This window comes from Microcebus murinus, chromosome 16 (genome assembly GCF_040939455.1).
Source record: "Microcebus murinus isolate Inina chromosome 16, M.murinus_Inina_mat1.0, whole genome shotgun sequence".
NCBI lineage: Eukaryota > Metazoa > Chordata > Mammalia > Primates > Cheirogaleidae > Microcebus > Microcebus murinus.
In genome coordinates, this window is record NC_134119.1 from 9,458,674 (window position 1) to 9,480,522 (window position 21,849).

Consider the following 21,849-nt stretch of genomic DNA (forward strand, 5'->3'; position numbering starts at 1 on the left):
TGCAAGGAGGCTGGCGAAGCAGGCCTGAGCAAAGCTGGCGAGAGTGGTCAGGTGTGCAGTGGGACTGGCGGGCAACGTGAGTTTTCACGTCTCGAATTCCTGCCTCAGGGCTCTCGCTCCCTCCCGTTCCTCAGGCTGGAATTGCCCCCACCCCATCCTCACAGGGCTGCCTCCTCCCCAGCTCCTTGTTCAAATATTACCTGCTCTAAGTGGCCTTCGACCACTCGGGCAGCCACCGTCACATCCCTGTTTTATGGTCTTTGGAGACCTTATCAGCATCAAAAACTTGCACTGCCGATTTGATTACTTCATGTGGACTTCCTCCCTAGCCTCTAGCGAAGCTCTCCTGGAGCAGGCACCCTACCTGTCTCTACCTTCAGAGAGCAGCGCGGTGCCTGGAACGCTGCAAACACTTGCGAATAGCAAGTTGCTGGAGGAATGGACAAACCCCTGAAGGAAGCAGCTGGGGACATCCCAAGCCATACTTGGAATCCATTCCAACCCAAGCTTGTACTTGTTGTACAAGCTATACTTCCTGAGAACCTACTGTGAGCCAGGCACTAAGTCAACTCACTGAAGCAAAGAGATTGTTTTTGAATCCCCCCTTTCATGGGTGCTTATTGAAAGTCCGAGGGAGGAGGAAACAGATAATATACAAGTATCTGTATCTGTGCAGATGGCTATACACACGCATACATAGAGATACTTGAGATCTGCTGGAAGTAATACGTTTTAAGAAAGACAAGGCAGTCAGGAGGGGACAGGGAACGGCCGGGTGGCGGAAGAGAGTTGCAATATTAGAATGGGCTGGCCAAGGATGGCCTCTCCAAGAATGTGAATTTGAATCAAGACCTGCAGGGGTTGGGGAGGGTGACAGGCGGATACAGAGGGCGCAAAGTGCCCATGTCTGGAGGTCGAAGACGGCTGGAACTTGAGAGGTGACCAGAGAGACAATGAGGCGGAAGCGGGAGGGATGAGGCCAGGCGACCAGGGACAGCAGAGAGGCAGCGTCGTCAGCGTGTGGACACCGACCAACCTCAGGGGCATCACTTGGGAACTTAGAAATGCTCGTTCTCAGGCCTTGCTCAGACCTCCTCCACCAAACGCGCTGGGGTGGGCCCAGCAGCGGGTGTTCCAACGAGCCCTCCAGGCGACTGTGACGCGCGATGAAGTTGGAGCCCCCTGGAGTAGGGGACCCTTCAGCGCCACGACCGCAGTTTTTACTCTCGTCGTCCCCATCATCTCGGTCCTCTTTATTTCGCTTGCTGGGCAGGGGACCCGCCCAGCGCTCTGCTGATTTGCCCAGCGCTGACGCCCAGCCGGGCTTTCTCCGGAGCCCGCCGCGCCCCGCGCGCCCACCTCCGAACCGCGCGGACGCGGGTCCCTCCGCAGAGCGCCCAGGCGTCCCGGGCGCGCCGCCGCCGCGCTGGGTTCCGGGGGCCCCGCGCCGGGGCGGCAGGTGCAGGGGCGCCCCGAGCCGGGCAGGCCAATCGCGGCCGCCGAGAACGCAGGGCGCGGGCGGGGCCGCCGGCCGCCGCGGCCCGGGGACGCACCCCCGGTCGCCCGGCCAGCCGGGACGCGCGTGGCCGTCCAGAACCCCGAGCGGGGGCGGGCCCGCGGGCCCGGGACCGCGCGGCCGGGGCCTCGAGATTCGCCGGCCGCTTCCCCCGGGAGCCGCCGCGGCAAAGCCGGGTTGGGGCGGCCGGGCCCGGCCAGCGCCCTCTAGGCAGCGGAAGTGGAGCTTGCTTTACATCCGTCCTCCCCGCCTCGCAGAGTTGGGAGAAGGAAGGCTGGGGGGGTGTGGAAAAATAAAGGAAAAGTCCTTGCACCATGTAGATCAGCGCCCCCCACCCTGGCACCCCGGCCGGCCGGGGCCTCCCAGTCTGCGCCATGAACGCGAGCGGCGAGGGCGAGAGCTTCCCGGGCTCGGTGCAAAGTAAGTGCTTTTCCGAGCGCAGTGCGCGCTCCGGGGCCCTGTGCGCGCTCCGGGGCCCGGGCCCAAGCACGTCGGCGACGCAGCCAGCAGGCCCGGGGCCCCGAAATCGGGGTGACGGCCCCGAGCCGCGTCTCGGGGACCGCAGCGGGCGCGCGGTGCGTGGGGTGCCGGAGTGGGCTTGGGGTGGGGGCACACCCGACCCGACCCGACCCGGTGCCAGGCGGGGGGCGCTCGCCAGTCTGGCGAGACCCCTTGGCAGGGACCGGTGGGGGAGGGCATGCGGTGCAGACAATCGCCACCCCCTGAGGGCATTCCCGCCCAGCCAGGCGGAGTTTGGGGCGGGCGGCGGGGAGGGAGGAATCTGGGGTAACCCGGGCAACGCTGATGGGAAAACTTCTGCCTCAGTGGCTCAAAATTGGAGCCTGGGGATTGGAGGAGCTCGCGAGGTCTCGCCGGCTCATTGCACGGCCTTTTCCACATTAACGGTGAAGATCTGAATGGGAAACGGGGCCGTGGTCGCTTTCTTTGAGTTTGGGGTTCAATTTTTATTTTGTTGATGAGGACATCAGCCTTTTTCAAGTCCCCGGTACCGCCCGGTGCATTGTTTCCCAAAGTGTGGTCCAGGGACTAAGCGCAAACCAGCCACCTGGGAGCGCGAGCGTGTATTTTAAAAAAGCTTCCTGGGCCCCACCCATCGGATCTCGGGGGTGGGGCTGGGGAATCCGCCGTCCTTACTAGCTGCCTGGGCGATTCTGAAGCCCATAAAAGTTTGAGAACCCCTGCCTGGCACAGGGGTTTGCAGATACCTGGCACAGAGCAAGTAAATGCTCATCTCGTTGGCTGCTACTAGTAACAATTTTGGAGACACTGGCTCCTGAACTTAGCCGGGTATTCCTGGAATTGTGAAAAGCGCAGATTTTCCCAAACCCCAGCGTCCTCTCCCCACCCCGTTATGATTCAGTATCTCCGAGGAGGGGGCTCAGATATGTCCATGGGTGCCTCGGTGATAGCCCCACAGGGTAACATGCTGGGGGGCGGATGGGGCCCATGCTGGCCTTTCACAAGCACCATCTCATTTAATCCTCACACCAACCCCATGAAGTAGAAACCTCTCTTCTCCCCATTTTACAGATGAGAAAACCCAAGCCCAAGGTCACTGTTGGTAAGTGATAGTGTCAGGGTTCTAAGGAAGGTCTAGCTCATTGCCTTGTGTACTTTCCACGTGCCAGAGACGTTATTTGTTATTAAAACTCTTTCATCCTGGATATCAGTCCTGTTCCATCATTAAGGAATCCTCAGCGGTGCTTTTCTTCATTCAGAGACAGTGCTCCAAAAACAAACGGTCTCGTTCCTTCCATCCGTGAATTTCCAAGTACTTAAGGTGTTCTGCAAGGTGGCTTATAAAACATCACAGCACTCAGCCCAGGGAGGCTCTCCTTAGCAAGTCAACCAAATTGCATTGCCACACAGAGATTTCTTGTCTGAGTTAGACCTGGGGAAAATTGGACATAATGTAAATATCTTATAAATTGTCAGAAAGCTACAATGCATGGACACCAACCATATATGCACAAAGGAATTATTTAACTTCAGGAAAATCAGAAATAATGTTAATACCTTATTGCTGAGAAGATTAACACGTGGATACCAAGGAATAATGTGTTGCCATTACATAATTATACGTATAAAGATATTTTAGTAACGCACAATGCTTATGTAATATTATGTAAGGAAAAGATTAGTGTTACAATGCATCATGATCTTATACAATTTTTAAGCGTAGAGAGGAATGGAAGAAAATGTTTTGTGATGTTCATGGCAGGCATAGGTGAAGATTGTGACTTTTCCCCTTCTTCATATGTCTCTTCCAAATTTTCTGTTATAAACTTGAGTTCTCTTATAATAAAGCAAAGAACATTTTTAAAATAAAAATTAAGGTAGTCATATTAGAGACTTATTAATTAATTCTATTTCTTTAATATATATCTATATAGTACTTTCTAATATAATGCCAGGCACTATGCTAAATGTTTTGCAAATATTAACCAATATTAACTGCTGGGGTATCATTACTATCAAGAAATAGTGGCCTTCTTCGTTCGGAATGAATTTTGGCTACAAGTAAGAGAAACCCAAAGTATATTGGAGCTAACAAAGTCTGGAATTCGTTGATTCCAGGGTTGAATCAGGGAATCAATGAAGGGTCAGAATCTGTAGGGATCTTGGCATTTCCTCATAGTTACAAGATGGCTGCAGAAGCCCCTGGCATCACTTCTTCATCCAAAGCCTCAAGGGCACAGTGCCAGCTGCTTCTGCTCTCTCTCTCTCTCTTTTTTTTTTAATCATGAATGCCAAACTTTTCCCAAAAACTCCTCCAGCAGTGTGCATGAGGGGTTCACAAGTATGGAGGGTACCAAGATTATTTAGACTGGTGGTTCTCATAGTGGGGTGGGGGTTGGAAATGTAGGGGGACCAGTTTTCATAATGATTTTTTAGTTGGGGTAGGAGATGGCTGCTGGTCCCGCAAAGCACAGGGCAGCCCTGCGCACCAGAGAAGTTTCTTGCAAACGATGCCACTAGTTGCCCCGTGGGCAGCAGCGGAGCATAAGCCGTCACTTGGATCTGGGTGCATTGCTGCCAGGACAGAACTGGGATTCTGTTCGCAATGAAGAAGAGGGAAGTGGAGTGGATAGTGGGCCACCACCTAGCCATGTCTGCCACCATGCCTTTTCTTCCTACCATGAAGCTGGTTTGCATTATAATCTAAAGCTGTTTGGGATTAACCTGTGACTTTCCCTTTGTCCCGTGGAGTTCCAGGTGGCACAACGGTGCTGGTCGAGCTGACTCCTGACATCCACATCTGTGGCATCTGCAAGCAGCAGTTTAACAACCTGGATGCCTTTGTAGCTCACAAGCAAAGTGGCTGCCAGCTGACCAGCGCGTCCGCAGCGGCGCCCAGCACTGTCCAGTTTGTATCCGAGGAAACAGTGCCTGCCACCCAGGCGCAGACGGCCACCAGGACCATCACCTCGGAGACCCAGACGATCACAGGTACGCCTGGGGGATGGGGCGCCAGGCGAGGGTTGGCCCGGCCATGTCTCCAAACACCTTGGTGGAACTTGTTAAAAAATATAGATTCCCAGGGCTCTGCCCCCTAGGGTTTGCTCATTCATTATTTTTAACAAGCTCCGCTGGGAAGCCAGCTGCCCAGCCAGGTCTGGGAGCTGCTAGGTTAAAACCTTAAGTGTTAGCAGTTATAAATGTTGTCACATGTTAAACAAAACAGACAAAAAACAGGTTTCTGAAACAAAAATCTATGTATGAAGAAAAAGACTCACAGGAAATACGTTGCAATAAAAAAAAAAAGGTGGTCATTTTGGGTGTTGGAATATGTGTGTGATCCCTGAGTTTGCATGACTTGTGTAAAGGGATGAAAAAATGTTTTGTTTGAAATCTACAAATAGGCATTGATGTCTTCCCTGTGTTGATGACCAGCAAAACAGAAGGCCCATCCCGGTTCTCTGTGTTGTCCACTCACCCCACCAAAAATAAATTACTGATGTATCAAAACTTTAAGTGTGTATAGTAAAAGCATAAGTTCGACAGGAAATACTGTAATCACACACAGATACCCAAACATACCTCCCCATACCTGTACTTATACCTGTATAATCTGTCTTAGATAACTTTAAAAGTATGAAGTAACCTATGCATGAGATACTACTAAGACCTGTAGGGAGTTGGAGAATGTATTCCTTAGCTAAAGGCATTCGATTCTAAGAAATATATATTAATATGCCCACCAAAGAAGGCAGGTTGTGGACCACTCTCACCCCTCTCAAAAGGAGAAGAATCATAAATGCGATTGCAAATAAAGTTACAATTTTTCCAAAGTATTTATACAAAGTATATTTATTTAATATTATTTAATATATCTATATTTAAACAAAGTATAAACAAAGTCTAAAGACAAACAGCTTGGGAAAAAATTTGCAGCATATATGATTAAGGCCTAAAGCCCTCATATCCAAAGAACTCTGAAAACCAGTAAAAGTCGAAAGAAAAGAACAAAGTGGAAAAGTCAGTAGATGATATACAAGAGACCACTAGATGTAAAATGATACTCCTTCACCTTAGTCATTAGAGAAATGCAAATCAAAACAAGGCTTGGGGCCGGGCACGGTGGCTCACGCCTGTAATCCTAGCACTCTGGGAGGCCGGAGGTGGGCGCATCGTTTAAGCTCAGGAGTTCGAGACCAGCCTGAGCAAGAACAAGACCCCGTCTCTACTAAAAAATAGAAAGAAATTAATTGGCCAACTAAAAATATATAGAAAAAAAAAATTAGCCAGGCATGGCAGCGCATGCCTGTAGTCCCAGCTACTCAGGAGGCTGAGGCAGGAGGATCGCTTGAGCCCAGGAGTTTGAGGTTGCTGTGAGCTAGGCTGATGCCGCAGCACTCTAGCCCAGGCAACAGAGTGAGACTCTGTCTTAGAAAAAAAAAAAAAAAAAAAACAAGGCTTGGGAAAGGACACTACTTGCATTTTCGGGGGGGTAACCTAGACTGTTTTGTGATAACTTTCAAATTTTAAACCTTAAATTTAAAATCTGTTTTAAAATGTACATAAACACATTTACCCAGTAAGTTTACTTCTAGACATTTATCCTATGAAACTGTATAAACAAGTGTACAAGGGTATTCATTCGCAGGATATACCCGAGAGAAAGTGGAGCCTTTGTATGTCTCTATCCAGAGGAAGTTAGATAAATTAATATCAGTGATTCCAGCATGGCATGTGACTTAGCCTTGGAAAGGGGAGCTAGATCTGTGTGCAGACATAGGAATATTCTCAAGGTGAGCGTAAAAAAATACATAGGCATACATATTAGATGATATTATATTCAAGGGAAGCTTCTAGAACAGGGATGAGGCAGATAATGTGAAAGAGTGGTAGGCTGTGTGTGAGCGATAGGGAGTGCTGGGGAGTGTGGCAACGTGGAGAAATCGTGCACGGCTCATCCAAAAGTGCAGCTGCTCTTTGGATCCAGCCAGTTAGAAATTTGAGTTTTTCAGAGAAGCGGAAAAGTATGAACTTTCCCAAATTTTAAAACTCTGTTGACCAAACGAAATACATCTGTGAGCCTGATTGAGTCCACAAGCAGCTTCTAGCTTATTCTCAGAGAACGTTTTTACCAAATAATCTGGAGCTGAGGAGTGGGGAACATCAGAAGTCAGGGAACCCACTTTCCCCTTATGAATTGTATATTGGGGTGATGTTTGAATTTTTTGGCATTAAGCAAAGTTTTGTGGACTTCTTTTCTTAATGCATCTAAAATAATGTTTCTACTGAATTCTTTAAACATCGAAATAAACTGGTCACCTCTGAAACCTTAATAAAAGTATCTTGAGATCTTCCCACTTTGTCCTGACTTTATCTTGATTCCCATCTTAGAGGAAGTCACTAAGAAAATGTGAAAACTAGAAAACACCCCGTGGCTTTGGGGCCACATGTGGCCTTGAGGCCACAGGTCCCCACCCCTGGCTGGTACATTCTTGCTTTACAGCCACGCACCAAGTAAAGCTGCGCGTGGGTTAGAGGCACAGCCACGGTCCTACCCCAGGGTCAGGCCGGTCCTGCGACATGGTGTGTTTTGATGCTTACCCTAGGGGTCTTCTCCCTGAGGACTTAGTGTTTGGTGTCCTGTCCTCAGAAATGAAGTCCCAGTAACCCATACACTACGTGTGATGCATAGACACGGATGCCCCACAGTGTGGGCGGCTTCAGGGCCCATGCTTTGGTTGGGGCCGTCATATCTTTCCGGGTTCCAGGCCTTTGCTTATGTTGTTCCCTCTGCCTGAAATGCCTTTCCCACCTTTGCCTGGCTGACGCCAACTCAGCCTTAAGGTCCATGCCAGTCTACACACAAAGGGGCTAGGGACACTCCTCTCCCCTCTGTATTACAGCAGCCATTCTGGGTTTTGTTCGTTTGTTTGAGACAGGGTCTCACTCTGAGTCACCCAGACTCGAGTGCCATGGCGTCCTCATAGTTCACTGCAACCTCAAACTCCTGGGCTCAAGCAATCCTCTTGCCTAAGCCTCCCGAGTGGCTGGGACTACAGGCATGCACCACCATGCCCGGCTAATTTTTCTATTTTCCAATATAGACAGGGTTTCACTATGTTGCTCAGTCTTGTCTTGAACCCCTGACCCTGTGGTCATTCGACCTTGCCATGGCTGAGCTTTGCTGACCACCCTGTGCACCCAGGCCAGGCCAGGCCAGGCCGGGCGTCCTGTGTGTGCCCAGCACACGGAGGCCCCCTTGTGCAGAAATGAAGGGAGCTCCAACCTCCCAGGCTGCCACCTAACGGCCCTCAGCTGTGGGTAAACCGTCGCCTCTCCTTCTCGCTCAGTATTCCTCACCTGCAAAAAGAGGCTGTAACCCTACCTAGTGGTCGTTGGGTTATTGTGAGGATTCTGCGATATTCCACATAAACGGCCTGGAACGGGGTGATGGAGCTCAGCAAGCGACGGCCCTCATTAACGCGGAGACTAATAAACAGGTGGCGCGTGGCTGGTGAGATCCGCAGTGCGCGTGGTCCCCGCCTGCCTCAACTGTTCCTCCGGATCGTGCCGGCTGCTTTGCCAGCGACACAGGCAGAACCCTGCTTGCTTTTCTCTTTTACACGTATCAGGCTGCTTTTCTGGGCTCGGCTCTGCGCACGGGGCATCCGTGTTCCACGGGCCGGCAGTTCTCAGACCTGCCTGTGGGCCAGGATCTCCCGGGAGCTTGTTAAAGATGCTGGTGCCCAGGCACCTCCTTCTGAATCTGAATCTGAATCTCTGGAGCCGAGGCTCGGGCATCTGTATTTTTAACAAGCTCCCGGGGGATTCCGGGTCTCAGCCGGGCTGCAGAGTCACTCGCCTGCCCAAGGCTGCCGGCCAGCCCCCCACCACCCAGCAGTTTCTACAGGTGCCCTCCTGCAGACATTTCCCAGGCTTGTTTATCACTCCCAATCCTTGCGTAAGGCACAGCTTCCTTGCTCAGCTCATATGTCTCCTCTCTGCCCAGTAATAGTTGGGTATAAAATAAAATTTATTCCCTGCCTGCAGCTTTGAGAGCTGCCCATTATTTGGCATATGATTTAAGCATTTTCACATAGGAGCAGTAAAATTAGATGTCAATGCGGGTGAAAAACAAAACAGCATCTCACATGCATTTTCTAAGTTCATGGCTTAAAATCCCGGGGCTTTGGAGTCAGGGCCCTGAGTTCGAATCTTGGCTGCATAGAGCTTTAGGAACCACGTGACTATGGCAAGCTACAAGAGCCCTTGGTGCCTCGTTTTAAAGTGAGGACAAGATAAATAGAGAGGTGACAAAGACTGGGGTCCTGAGACAGACTGTCTGGGTTCAGATCCTGGCGGCACCATTTGCTAACCACGTGACCTTGGGCAAGTGACTCACAGTGTTCGTGTCTCTATTTCCCCAGCGGTAAAGCGAGAGTGATGATAATACCCGCATCAGAGGGTTCTAGGCGGGCTCCACCAGGCTCCTACGTGGGAGACATTTAAAACTGTCAGTGTCAGCTGTCATGACTTACTGCATCAGGGGGCTATGAAAATTAAATGAAACAGCACATGAAAAAGTCAGCACAGAGCCTGGCTCGTGGCATGCTCCCCCAGCTGATATTAGTTGAATTGATCACTTGACCAAGAATAATTTTTTTCCTATCATTTCTGGTTAATATCTACTCTGAAGGTTCCAAGTTAAAAGTCACCTCTTCCTAGAAGCCAGCCCTGATTTCCCCTTCTCTCCAATGCTGCAGTTAGGTTTCTCATTGTTTTCTTGCCTAGCATTTATCATACTTGTAAGTAATTAGTTGTTGGTTGGCAAGCAGTCTTTAATTAGCCAGAGAAATGAATTCCAAGGTGGTCAGGGGGCAGCCAGTGGCAGCGTAGGTAGCAGCAGGTGCTACAATAGAGAGGGGCCGGGCCTGTGGCCAACTCCACAGAGAGAAGAGGAAGAGAGAAGCAGCCTCCCACGCCGGCAGCCCATCATCAGCTGGCGTCGCCAGGAGCAGGGCTGTCTTCCACTGGTAGGCCACGCGGTTCTGTTGGACGTACGTGGTTTCACAAAATGCCTCCCAACATCAGACAAGGCCACTCTGTGACCACGGTGGAGCCAGACAAAAGCGAGCCCTCATCCGCCATCACGTCTGATCCCAGACAAAGTGGGAGCACTGTCCAAGCCACAGAATACCAAACCTCCTCCTCCCCTGGTTAACCACCCAAGTGACAGCTGCCTCTTGGCCTATGCAAGTTTTAGCCTCGCTCTAGTCTTCTCTCCCTCTCAATCATATTTATTAAAATAGCAAATCATAGAGTTATCCCCACTTCCCGATGCTTCCAGTGCAGGTTTTCTTGAACACTCCTCCAAAAGCCTCTGTGGGCCCCACACCTATAATAAGTTCTTTCTAGAACTCTCTTACCGAGAAGCTGCATGGTTGTGTGGTATGAGGTTTCTCTCACTGCAAAGAGTAATAAAGTTGTTCAACAACCCCCCCTACCCAGATGTGGGGGGTGAGTTTGGCCAGAGGAAATGGACAGAGGGGAGACCCAGACCACCTAATTGATTTTGAAAGCCTTAAAAAAAATCTGAAGGTTCAGTTTGGCCTGTGACACCCAAATTTGTGGTTTATTTTCTAGTTTACTAGACTGTAAATCTCTCTGCAAGCAGGGACCTAATTAGGCTTATTTTCCTGCCACCCAGCACGAGGTCTGGCACATGGTAGCCACTCAATAAAACAGTTACTGGGTAGAGAACAGGAAAGGGCAGCTGGAAGGATTGCATTTGTGCGTGTGCGTGAAGCATGTGGTGTGGTGTCTGCCCACCGTGAGGGCTCAGTGGGGGTGGCTTTGGGATTGTGGTGCTGCGTGCCGGGTGTTGGTGACGCTTGCCCTCGGAGAATCCCCAGGCCCTCGGGGAGGACGGGAGGATTTAGTGGTAAGACATCCAAGCCCAGCCGTTTGCGACAAGTGCAGCCTTAAAGGTGCTTACAATTACCAGAGTGCGTCCGTTTCAACTAGGGGAATTAGGGGGAAAATTGTCAATGAGATCAATGAAAGACACACTGGCCTCGGGAAGGAAGATGGCGGAAGGGGGCATTTCCTAACGGTGGTTTGGGGACAGGGGAAGCTCAGGGCACGATCTGAAAGCAGCGGTTACAGGTGACTGGGCTGGCGGTGCGTGGCAGGAGGCATGCTTCAACTCAGGCCTGTATTCTGAAGGAGCTGGGAGCACGTGTGAAAGTTGTTGGGCACGTGAGTGATTTAGTAAGACAGACTGCGTAGTGATTGCCAGAAGGATCTGGAAGTAACAGTAGCTAATTCTTACACAGTGTGTATTATGTGCCGTGCACTTTTCTAAGTGCTCTGCATGAAGTAGTTTTTCACAACCAAAAGTTAGTTACCCCTAACCATTGTCCCCATTTTACCAATAATGAAACTGGGGCACAGGGAGGTTAAGTAACTCGAATGAGATGATAGAAACAGGAAGTGGCAGAACTGGAGTCTCAAACCCAGACTCTCTGGCTGCAGAAACCGCTTTTTAACTAGCGAAGTCCTCAGTGCCACGTCTCAAACTTGCCTGTGCCTAAGAACCACCTGAAGCTTCAGGGAAAACCCAGATACCCAGAGTCCTCCTACCCTTCATGTGGGTATCTGGGTACCCAGATACCCATATTAAATGAGGATAGTATCTTAGCAGGTCTGAGTGGAGTCCTGGGGATCTGAACCAGCCAGTGAGTCGTTTGGTCAGTTCAGAGGCTTTCTGTTGCTCTTAACCCCAAACTAAAAGTGCAGTGAACAGTTATGACATTTGTTGTCTCTCACAGCCAGGAGAACAGGCAAGGCAGGTAGATCCCAAGTGGCAGTTTCTTTGCCTCATCTTGCTGTCCTCAGTGGTGGGCTTTTAACCTTTGCCCTTGCTCCTCATGACCACAAGATGGGTGCCACTGCTTTGGGCACCAGATCTTTCAACCACATCCACAGACGGGGAAAGAGGCAACTTTATCAGGGAGGAAATGCTTCCTGATAAACTCCAGAAATTCCAGATCCCATTGGCGGAAGCTGGGGACACATGCCTATGCCCTGTTGCACCGTAGTGGAGGTGGCTGGGCCAGCAAAGGACAAGGAGAAGGGGCCCAGCACTGGAATCCAACCCCAGGGGCTCCTCTGCAGGGCCACACTCCTCCACTGCCCTGCTCAGCAGTCGCTCAGCACATCTGAGGAATAAATGAACCGAACACGGGAGTGGGAAGGAAGGGTGGGGCGTGGAAGGAAGCTCTGCTCCACTCGTGGTTTTTTATTTCTCCTGTTGGGTGGCTTCCCTGTATGGTGCAGGTTAATTTTCTGTTTATTTAGGACTGTTTGCCTAGAACAAACCCCTACTTCGGCAGTCAGTTAAGCCAGAGGGGAGACTTCGTGTAGAAGGGTTCCGGGAATAGAGAATTGAGGGCAGGCATGCAGCTGGATCTCAGAAAGGGATTGAACCAGAAAGTTGAAATATTTTAGGGTTCCCTAAACACCAGCACAGCTCAAAGGATGGTGTGAGGACCACAGCGACAGCCAAGGAGCTTGTAGGAAAGGCGGAGTGTCGGGCACACCCGGAGCTACTGAATTGGAATCCGCATTTTAGTGAGGTCCCTAGACGGTCTGTGCGCATATTACAGTTGGAAAAGCGCTGCTGCCCGCGCGACTGTGGCTAGGCTTATGTCTTCTTTGCTCAGAATGGAAGTCCACAGCAAACCGGAGCATCCTAGTCCCGGGTCCTTGCTCCCGGCAGGAGAATCTGATTGGCCCAGCTGCTGTCAGGTCTGTGTGCCGCTGGACCAATCAGCGATGGCAGGGAGGGGCGTGGCCAGGGTTTGCCGCTTGGCGATGGAGGCTCACCCTTGGGACAGGGACAGCTGGGCAGATCGAGACTGGGCAGACTGGACACTACAAAGTGTACAAGCCCTTTGAGAACAGCCTAAGAGGAGAAAGAGGTGGATTTTTCCGAGTGGATTCTGAGTTTGCCTGCCTGGACATCAAGAACCCTAGGTGTGCATCCTAAGTGTGAACATTGGAAAAAAAACAACAGAAAAAAAGATCAAGAGATTTGAACATATGACTGTATACTTAATCTGTGAAGAGAAATTACAAATCAATGAGAAAAAAGTGAAAATGCCAATAGAAGAAAATGAGCTAATAGTATAAACAGGCTAAAGAAAGTATGTCAGTGGAAAGCAAATGTTGAAGTGGGGTTTATCCTCATTAATTACATATAAAAGAAATGCAATTTAAACTAAAATGTCATTTTGTCCTGTGAAGTCGTTTCTGTGATAGCCAAGGTAAAAGAGAGAATGCAGGTGTTTTCAATTTTCTGAAAGGTTCTTATAATGATGTACCACCAAGCAATAAAACATCCATCCCATTTTGATCCAGTTCTTCAACTGGAATATTATGCAGCCATTAGAAACCTTGTTTTGGATGAGAGATAACATGGCAGAATGCTTTAATGTGGCAACATTGTTTAATTTTTTAATAAACAAAACAAAAGGATACTCTAAAACGATGTAAGCCATGATCCCAGTTGTATACTTTAAAATCTGTGTATAAAATGTGCTAGCCATTTAATCAATCTTTAACTCAATTAATGTTCTTTGGGTCCCAGCCCATCACCAGGGTCTGTTGTCACGTGCTGGGGAGCAGAGATGGAGAGAGACAAGGGTCTGCCTTTATATGGCTCATCCCGCCAAATGGAAGACAGGACAGTCATTCACTATTTCCTCAAATTAGTGTTTAATTGTAGTAGAGATAGATGCTTTGGAGAAAAAGTAGAGTATATGCTAAGCATATAAGGATGTAAGTTGCCATGTTATGACAGCACTGGCAGTTTTGCTTTTCTTCTCTGCACTTTTCTGTACTTCCCAGATTTTCTACAATTCGTGGTCAATTTTGTTTTGCAAAATTAATGAAAATTGTAATTAAAAAGAGAACAGGATTTTTTTTTAATGGAGCTTTTACCATGAAGAAGAAAAGGGGGAAGCAGATTGGCCTGGGAGATAGGAAAGCTGTCTCTAGAGACTTGAAAGACAGTTTTGTGGGAAAGGAGCTACAGCTGGTTTGTGTGAGCCCAGTGGGTCTAAGACACCAATGGGTACAAACTTCAGAGAAAACAAATTGGGTTCTCTGTGAGATTTATCTGACAATCAAACATTTTAAGCAACATCGTGACTGAGTAACTGGCTGTGCCCCTGCTAGTAACACAACCCGGACTAAACACAAGAAACGGTCTGTCCCACACACACCCCGAGCACACAGGCGAGCGGGGAGACCCCCAGGCGGTGAAAACCGAAAATGAAAGGGCTGCAGGTGCGGGCTGGCAGCTGCTGGGGTACGGGTGGGCGAATCCAAGCTCACCAAATAGGGGGCTGGATTTCAGTGGCCATGTGATGTAGGGATTGAGGTGCTGAGCTCTTGCAAAAACTTAAGAATTGAGACCCCCCGCATAAAGCAGTGGCCCTTGCCACATCCTCAGTGAAGAGAGAGGCTAGAATATTCTTATGTCAGGAAAAGTCATGTCTCTGCTAGAAGGACTTCCCCCAAGGCCATGAGAGGCCCCGCCTCAGCAGATCTGGGGTGCTTGGGGTTTTCCCTGCTGCCTTTAGTTCCACTTGGGTGCTCTGAGATTCCCCACGGCCAATACCACTCGTTATGCCCAAGCTGAATGCAGACAAATGAATAATAATCTATTATTGTGTAGATTACTGTAATTTCAGCTGAGAACTATCAAGCACTTGCAGTATGCCCAGCCCTCAGTTTGTCTTAACCTTCTTGAATCTTTACTAAAACAATAAGGTCTAAACTCCACAGGGTGCGGTGGCCCACACCTGTTATCCCAGCACTTTGGGAGGCTGAGATGGGAGGATGGCTTGAGGTCAGGAGTTCGAGACCATCCTGGGCAACACAGCAAGACCATCCGCCCTCTGCTGCTACACTCCCCCATCTCTACCAAAAAAAAGTTTAAAAATTAGCCAAGTGTGGTGGTAAACACCTGTAGTCCCAGCTACTCGGGAGGCTGAGGCAGGAGGATTCCTTGAGCCCAGGAGTTTGAGGCTACAGTGACCTATGATCACACCACTGCATCCCAGCTTGGGCAACAGAACGAGATCCTATCTCAAAGAAAGAAAAGGAAAGGGAAGGGGAAGGGGAAAGGAAAGGGAAAGGGGGAAGGGGGATGGGGGAAGGGGGAAAGGAAAGGGAAGAAAAAAGGAAAAGAAAGGGAAGGAAAAAGGAAAGGAAAGGAAAGGAAAAAGGAAAAGGGAAAGGAGAAGAGAGGGGAGGGGAGGGGAAAGGAAAGGAGAAAGGAGAGGAGAGGAGGGGAGAGGGGAGGGGAGGAGAGGGAGAGGAGAGGGGAGGAGGAAGGAAGGAAGGAAGGAAGGAAGGAAGGAAGGAAGGAAGGAAGGAAGGAAGGAAGGAAGGAAGGAAGGAAGGAAGGAAGGAAGTCTGAGCTCTAAGGCTGCTGCTAACATCCCCATTTTAGTGACAAAAGAACTGAAGAGCAGAGAAGTGATTTGGTCAAGGTCCCACAGGCAGGGAGTGGTAGAGACAGGAGTTGCTCTTGGTTAGTCTGACTGCGCGTGCACCCCCTACACACACACTCCAGTATCAAATCGCACACAAACACCCGAAGGAACTGAAGGAGGCCTCTGGTCACCCACAGCCCCTCAGTGATCCAGGCCATGGGAAGGGTCCCCCTGGGGTGTCTGCAGGTCCTACTCGAAGGAGATCCTGGAAAGGAGCCAGGTATGGGGGAGAGTGGGAGAGGCTGACCCTGGTCTCCAGCCAGCTGGCTGTCTGATGAGACTCTTGTCACCCAGTGCTCCTTTGTTGCTGTGAATTCCAGACACCTACAATGGAATACTATTAATGGAATAATTATATGCATCCATGTTTTATATTCAAATGGCATCTTCTCAGGGAGGCCTTCCTGGGCCTACCTACAGTTGAATGCCCCCAGCAGTGCCTGATTCCCTTCCCTGCCCTATTTTCCTCCATGGCATTTGCACCACCTGAAATACTACATATTTAAGTTATTTATTACCCACACCACTCCCAGCTAGAATATCAGCTCTACCAGGGCAGGGGTTTGAGACCAGCCTGGGCAACATAGCAAGACCCCTGTCTCTACAAAAAAATTTTTTAAAAAATTAGCTAGGCATGGTGGTGCCCATCTATAGTTCAGCTACTCTGGAGGCTGAGCCAGGAGGATCCATTGAGCCCAAGAGTTCATTCAAGGTTGCAATGAACTGTGATCACACCACTGTACTCCAGCCTGGAGTGACACAGTGAGAGCCTGTCTCAAAAAAAAAAAAAAAATTAATGAATAATGACAACAGCGTAGCAGCTTTGCATACCTGGTCCCTAATCCTCACAACAGCCCTAGGAGATAGAAGTAGAAATTGTCCCCATTCTCTAGGTAAAGAAACTGGCCCAGGAAGGTAAGACTTCATACACAGCCCAAGCTCCTGAGCAAACCCTTTCTGGTCTAGTAGCCATCTACTTTGGGGTGACTCGCAGGTTACATGTGAACAGCCCCACCCCCAAAGTGATCCCCGCAGTTGGATGCTGACTCCCTCTGCAGTGTTTGGCCTGCCCATGCATGGTGCTTCCTGCTGCCTCCCCCTAAGACACCAAAAGCAAAAGCTAGGCAAATAGGACTACATCAGATTTTAAAACTTTTATGCCTCAAAGGAAACAGCAGAAATGAAAATGCAACAGAGGGAATGGGAGAAAATATTTGCAAACCATGTGTCTGAGAAGGGTTGATATCCAGAGTGCTTCCATGTTTCCGTCTGCCGTGACTTCCCCAGGTTCGAGACAGAGGACAAGTAGGAGAGGAAGCCCCGCTGGTCTCCTGGGAAGTTAGAGAGGACCGTTGGTCACCCTCATGAGCATTCCGGTTGAGAGTGTGCTGTGAAAGGGCCCAAGTCCAGTTCTGTTCGACCGTAGGAGCTAACTTTCGTTGAGACTCGAGCGTGGCCACATCCTGGGCTACTGAATTCTTTCGTGGAAATTTACAGCAACCTTATGAAGTGGGCATGGTGATTATTTCCGTTTACAGGTGACAAAACAGGCTCAGAGAGGTTACCTAACTGGCCTGAGGTCACACATATAGTAAGTGGCTAAACCTGGACCCATAACAACTCGAAGACCCATTTTAGCATATGTGAAACAGCAGTGCATCCCAGAATCGATGAGATTGCCGTCAGCTGACCGGCAATACAAAAAAATTAACTCTCTGCACATGTGAACAAACTTGATTACGGTTGACCACATTTTTGTCACCTCAGCTGAGTTGTGTGCCTTTTTGGAACTACATGTATTGCGTTTAATTGCTGTTTAAAATGCCTTCTGAGATACAATCCGGGTGCAGTGGTGTGCACTGTTACCCCATCTACTTGGGAGGCTGAGGCGAAAGGATCACTTGAGCCCACACATTCGAGACCAGCCTGTGCAACATAGCAAGACCCTATCTCAAAGTTTTTAAAAATGTCTTCCCAGATGGTAATTCAGGTTAAAGATGAAAAGTAACTGTTTACCCCGTAATGCCTGGAAACAGTAACAGAGAGCCATTTTGCTATTAATGAAGCAAGTGCTTCATTATAGAATGCAGTTCTATAACTGCAATGACTGCAGTTCTATGTTCTTGCAAAGCAACAACCACGAAGGGTGGGTTCCATCATTTAGACAAAGTGGGGTTAAGTTTTACTGCTGAGATTCGTGGAAAAGGATGGTCTATGCTAGTGGTTCTCAAACCTCAGCTTGTATCAGATGTACCTGGAGGGCTTTTTACAATGCAGATTGCTGGGTGCGCCCCCAGAGTGTCTGATTCAGTAGGTCCAGGTGGAGCCCGGAACTTTGCCCTTGTGACAAGTTCCCAGGCAGCTCTCGTGCTGCTGGCTGGGGTCCACACTCTGGGAACCAAGCAGGGCAAGCCAAAACAGAGCAATAGCCAAACCCCAGGGAGTAAATGAAAATATTTCAGCAAGAGGCGGACGTGGCTGATTTGTGCATCGGGGGGACTTGGCTGAATGAAGGCAGGGAACATCAGTTCATCAGAATCTTTGGACTAAACAAAAGTCACTTAACTTCCCTAGACACACTTCCACTGGGAAAGGTGGAAGCCATGGGTTTCTGTGCTGATATTTGACGTACATCAGAGTGATGCTGTCACTGCCAAAGGTGCCAAAGAGATACGGATCAGAAACCTGGATTTCCTGTCAAATGTCCAAAGAAGCCTAAAAGAGCTCATTGAATAAATATAAAATATCTAAAGAATATGGAAGCGTTGTATCATAATGTGTTTAATTGGCAACATGTTTTATCATATATAAAATTATGATGCATCTAACGATCTATAACATCCTAGATTCAAAGAAATAGGATGTTCGTTTTAAGAGAACTCGAAATAGCACCTCAAACCTGTGGCATGAATATTTTTGCTTTGGACAAAGCTAAAATAAGTAGTGACATTAGGCCTATGTTGATTTTTTTTTTTTTTTTTTTTTTTTTGAGACAGAGTCTCGCTTGTTGCCCAGGCTATAGTGAGTGCCATGGCATCAGCCTAGCTCACAGCAACCTCAAATTCCTGGGCTCAAGTAATCTTTCTACCTCAGCCTCCCCAGTAGCTGGGACTACAGGCATGCGCCACCATGCCCGGCTAATTTTATATATATATATATTAGTTGGCCAATTAATTTCTTTCTATTTATAGTAGAGACAGGGTCTCACTCTTGCTCAGGCTGGTTTCGAACTCCTGACCTCGAGCAATCCGCCCACCTCGGCCTCCCAGAGTGCTAGGATTACAGGTGTGAGCCACCGCGCCCGGCCTAGGCCTATGTTTATTTAAGTAAATACATTCTGTAAACAGTTGACAAAAATGTCCAAGGTGGTGCCTCCGTGACTAAGGTCTGGGAAACAAAACATCACAGTGTCTCTCAAAATCATCATCAGGGCCTCTTAGCCTAAGTTCACCTAATGAATAAGCCCCATTAGTTGTATAGACTCCTCATTGGAAGCCAAATCTTCAAGACAAATTACATTTTTAAAAAAGAAAGTATTTCTAAGCCCCAAACCACAAGATTAGTTAACAAAATAGCCACAGAATTTTTGTATAATTGAAAAAAAAAAAAGAAATGCAAGATTGCCTATGTTATCTTTACAATGATATTTCGTATTTGGTCTCTCTTTTGCTATTTTTTTTCTTTTTGCCTCAAAACTTCAGTGAGAGTACAAGAATTTCTTTTTTTCCTTTAGGAATACTTATGCTGAAGAGAATGTTAATTAGACTAGTTTTGCCCACAATTCCTTATATTAGTTCCTTTCTGGTGCTTTATTAAGATTTTGTGATACAGCTTGTCATACAGCTTATGAGAGTGCCTAATGCATTTGGCTGCAGTTAACAGAAAATTTACCTGGCATAAATTATAGAGACATTTCTTATTGATTTAAGAAGTCTACATTTGGATGGTTTCAGACCTCTGGCTCAACATCTGATTCTCATGCTTTCCCCTTATGGTTACGGAATGGCTGCCACAGATCCAGGCATCACATCATCACTCCAGCATGTCGAAAGACAGGAAGCGGGGCAACCGGGAAGCATGAATGAGCTTTCCTCAACGGCTTCTCTCGCTCTTTTTTTTGTTGTTGTTTCTATTTTCAAAAAAATCAGAGAGGAAAATCTTTACAGAATCACCCCAACAGGTGCTCTCTAGTGTCTCATTGGCTAGAACTGGGCCCTGCGATCCCTCCTAAGCAGCAAAGGAGGCTTGGGAAGCAGTCTAGCATGTTCATTTTCTACAAAGGAAGGTAGGCAAAGTGAATAGCTATTGGGTGTTCCTATCATGAAAATTAATAATTATTATATCTTTTAGTTTCAGCTCCTGAATTCGTTTTTGAACATGGCTATCAAACCTACCTGCCCACGGAAAGTAACGAAAACCAGACAGCCACCGTCATCTCTCTCCCTGCCAAGTCTCGTACCAAAAAGCCTGCAACCCCACCTGCTCAGAAGAGGCTTAACTGTTGCTATCCAGGTAAAGGCAGTACTATGTCCTACTTGTGTACAGGGTGGGACATTTACCCTGGTTCGGGTTCCAGGACTCTCACCTATGAATTCCTGACTAGTGGACATGGACGTTTCCCGAACTGCTAGACATAAAAATCAGAGCCCCGCAGCATTTGTGTCAGCGCATACAGCTTTTCTCTCGCTGTCCCTGGTCACTGTGCACGAAGCTCTTAGACTTTTTTATGGCCACGAGCCTTTGAAATGGAGCTCGTGAAAACTTCAGATTGCTGTACATTTTTCTGCCTGTGCTACAGTTTAGGAAGACATCCAGTACGATTTTTCTTCCCTTACTTTTCTTTTTAACTTTTTATTTGGAAATCATTTCAAACTTACAGAAAAGTTAGAAAAATTATACAAAAAATTCCTGTGTACCCTTCATCTAGATTCCCCAAATGTTAGTGTTTTACCATATTTGCTTCATCGTTCTTTCTCTCTATATATATATATGTATATTTTTTCCCAAATAATTTAAGAGCAGGTTGCAGCCATGATGCCCCACCCCCCTTGACCCCAGATACCTTGCTGTGTATTTCCTAAAAACAAGGACATTCTATTATATAACTACAGGACGTTCATCAAAATCAGGAAATTAACATGTATACAGACTATTACCAGATCTACTCACCTTAGTCTGATTTCACGGATTGTCCCACAAATGTCCTCTTCATCAAAAGAAAAAATACTTTTCCCCCAGTCCAGGCTTCAACCTGTGCTCACTATTTGGATTTTATTTGTCTTCAGTTTCCTTTCATCAGGAACAGATAAGCTTTTGTCTTTCAGGAGCTTGACATTTTTGAAAAGCGTAGGCCAGTTGTTCTGCAACGTGGCCCTCAGTCTGGGTTTGTCCGATGTGTCCTCATGATTAGATTTGGGTTACGCAGTTTGGGCAGGAACCACAGAAGCCGTGTTGTGTCCTTCTTGGTGCGTCATGTAAGGGTCTACTGGGCCTTACATCTAAGGACCCAGATCTACTGGTCCCATGACTGTGGTGTTAACGTTCGTCCCTTGGTTGAGGAAGTTTCTGCCAGTTTTCTCCACTCTACAGTTACGCCATTCACCTTTGTAGTTAATCTTTCCTTGTTTTGTGTAGGTTGCCAGTTCAAAACTGCCTATGGCATGAAGGACATGGAGCGTCACTTAAAAATCCACACAGGTAAGTAAAATTTCTTTAGCACGGGCACCCCAAACACCTGCCACGTGCCAGGAGCTGGGTGGGGATCCAGATAAATGCGACACATGCTGTGACTCAAAACCTCACTCGTTGTCACGGGAATACAGATCAAAATTAAATAAAAATAAGATGCTGTTTTTACATGCGATTTTGGCAGAAAATGTTTAAAGCAATAAAATACAGTGCTGGAGAGGATGCGAGCAAACTTAGCTAGTGGGAACGTGAACTGCTGCAGCCACTGTGGAAACTGACCTGCCAAAATTCGTTAAAATTTGAAAGTACATATTCTTATGTTGAGGAGATGATCGTGTAAGTGTGTGTGTTTGTGTGTAATGATTAGTGAAGAGAGGAATAAGGGGAAAGAATAAAAACTTTTATGTATTTTCACATTTTATCATTAGATACGGTGAGTGGTGTCGTTTTTGTAATTTAGAAATGAGGATTTCATAAATACTTTCGTGGAAAAGGAGAGAAAAATCAATGTATGGGGAAAATGATTATTTCTGGTGATTTAAATTTTATTTAATATTTTTAATGTTTGCCAGATTTTCTGCATGGAAAAGGAGTTGCAGG

General features: G+C 47.9%; 1 protein-coding gene across 3 annotated transcripts in view; it reads left to right on the forward strand.

The window, feature by feature from the left end:
* Positions 1-1,668: 1,668 nt before the first annotated feature.
* ZFP64 (ZFP64 zinc finger protein) overlaps positions 1,669-21,849 on the forward strand; it is an 80,104-nt gene continuing 59,923 nt past the window's right edge. Inside the window, exons 1-4 of one of the 3 annotated variants that reach the window (XM_076010860.1) lie at positions 1,669-1,936; positions 4,748-4,987; positions 19,912-20,073; positions 21,196-21,258. In XM_076010860.1, coding sequence (XP_075866975.1) covers positions 1,891-1,936; positions 4,748-4,987; positions 19,912-20,073; positions 21,196-21,258 — 511 coding nt within the window. In that variant the 5' untranslated portion in view covers positions 1,669-1,890. The remainder of the gene's footprint in view (positions 1,937-4,747; positions 4,988-19,911; positions 20,074-21,195; positions 21,259-21,849) is intronic. The other 2 variants (XM_012766111.3, XM_012766112.3) reach the window with 2 other exon arrangements.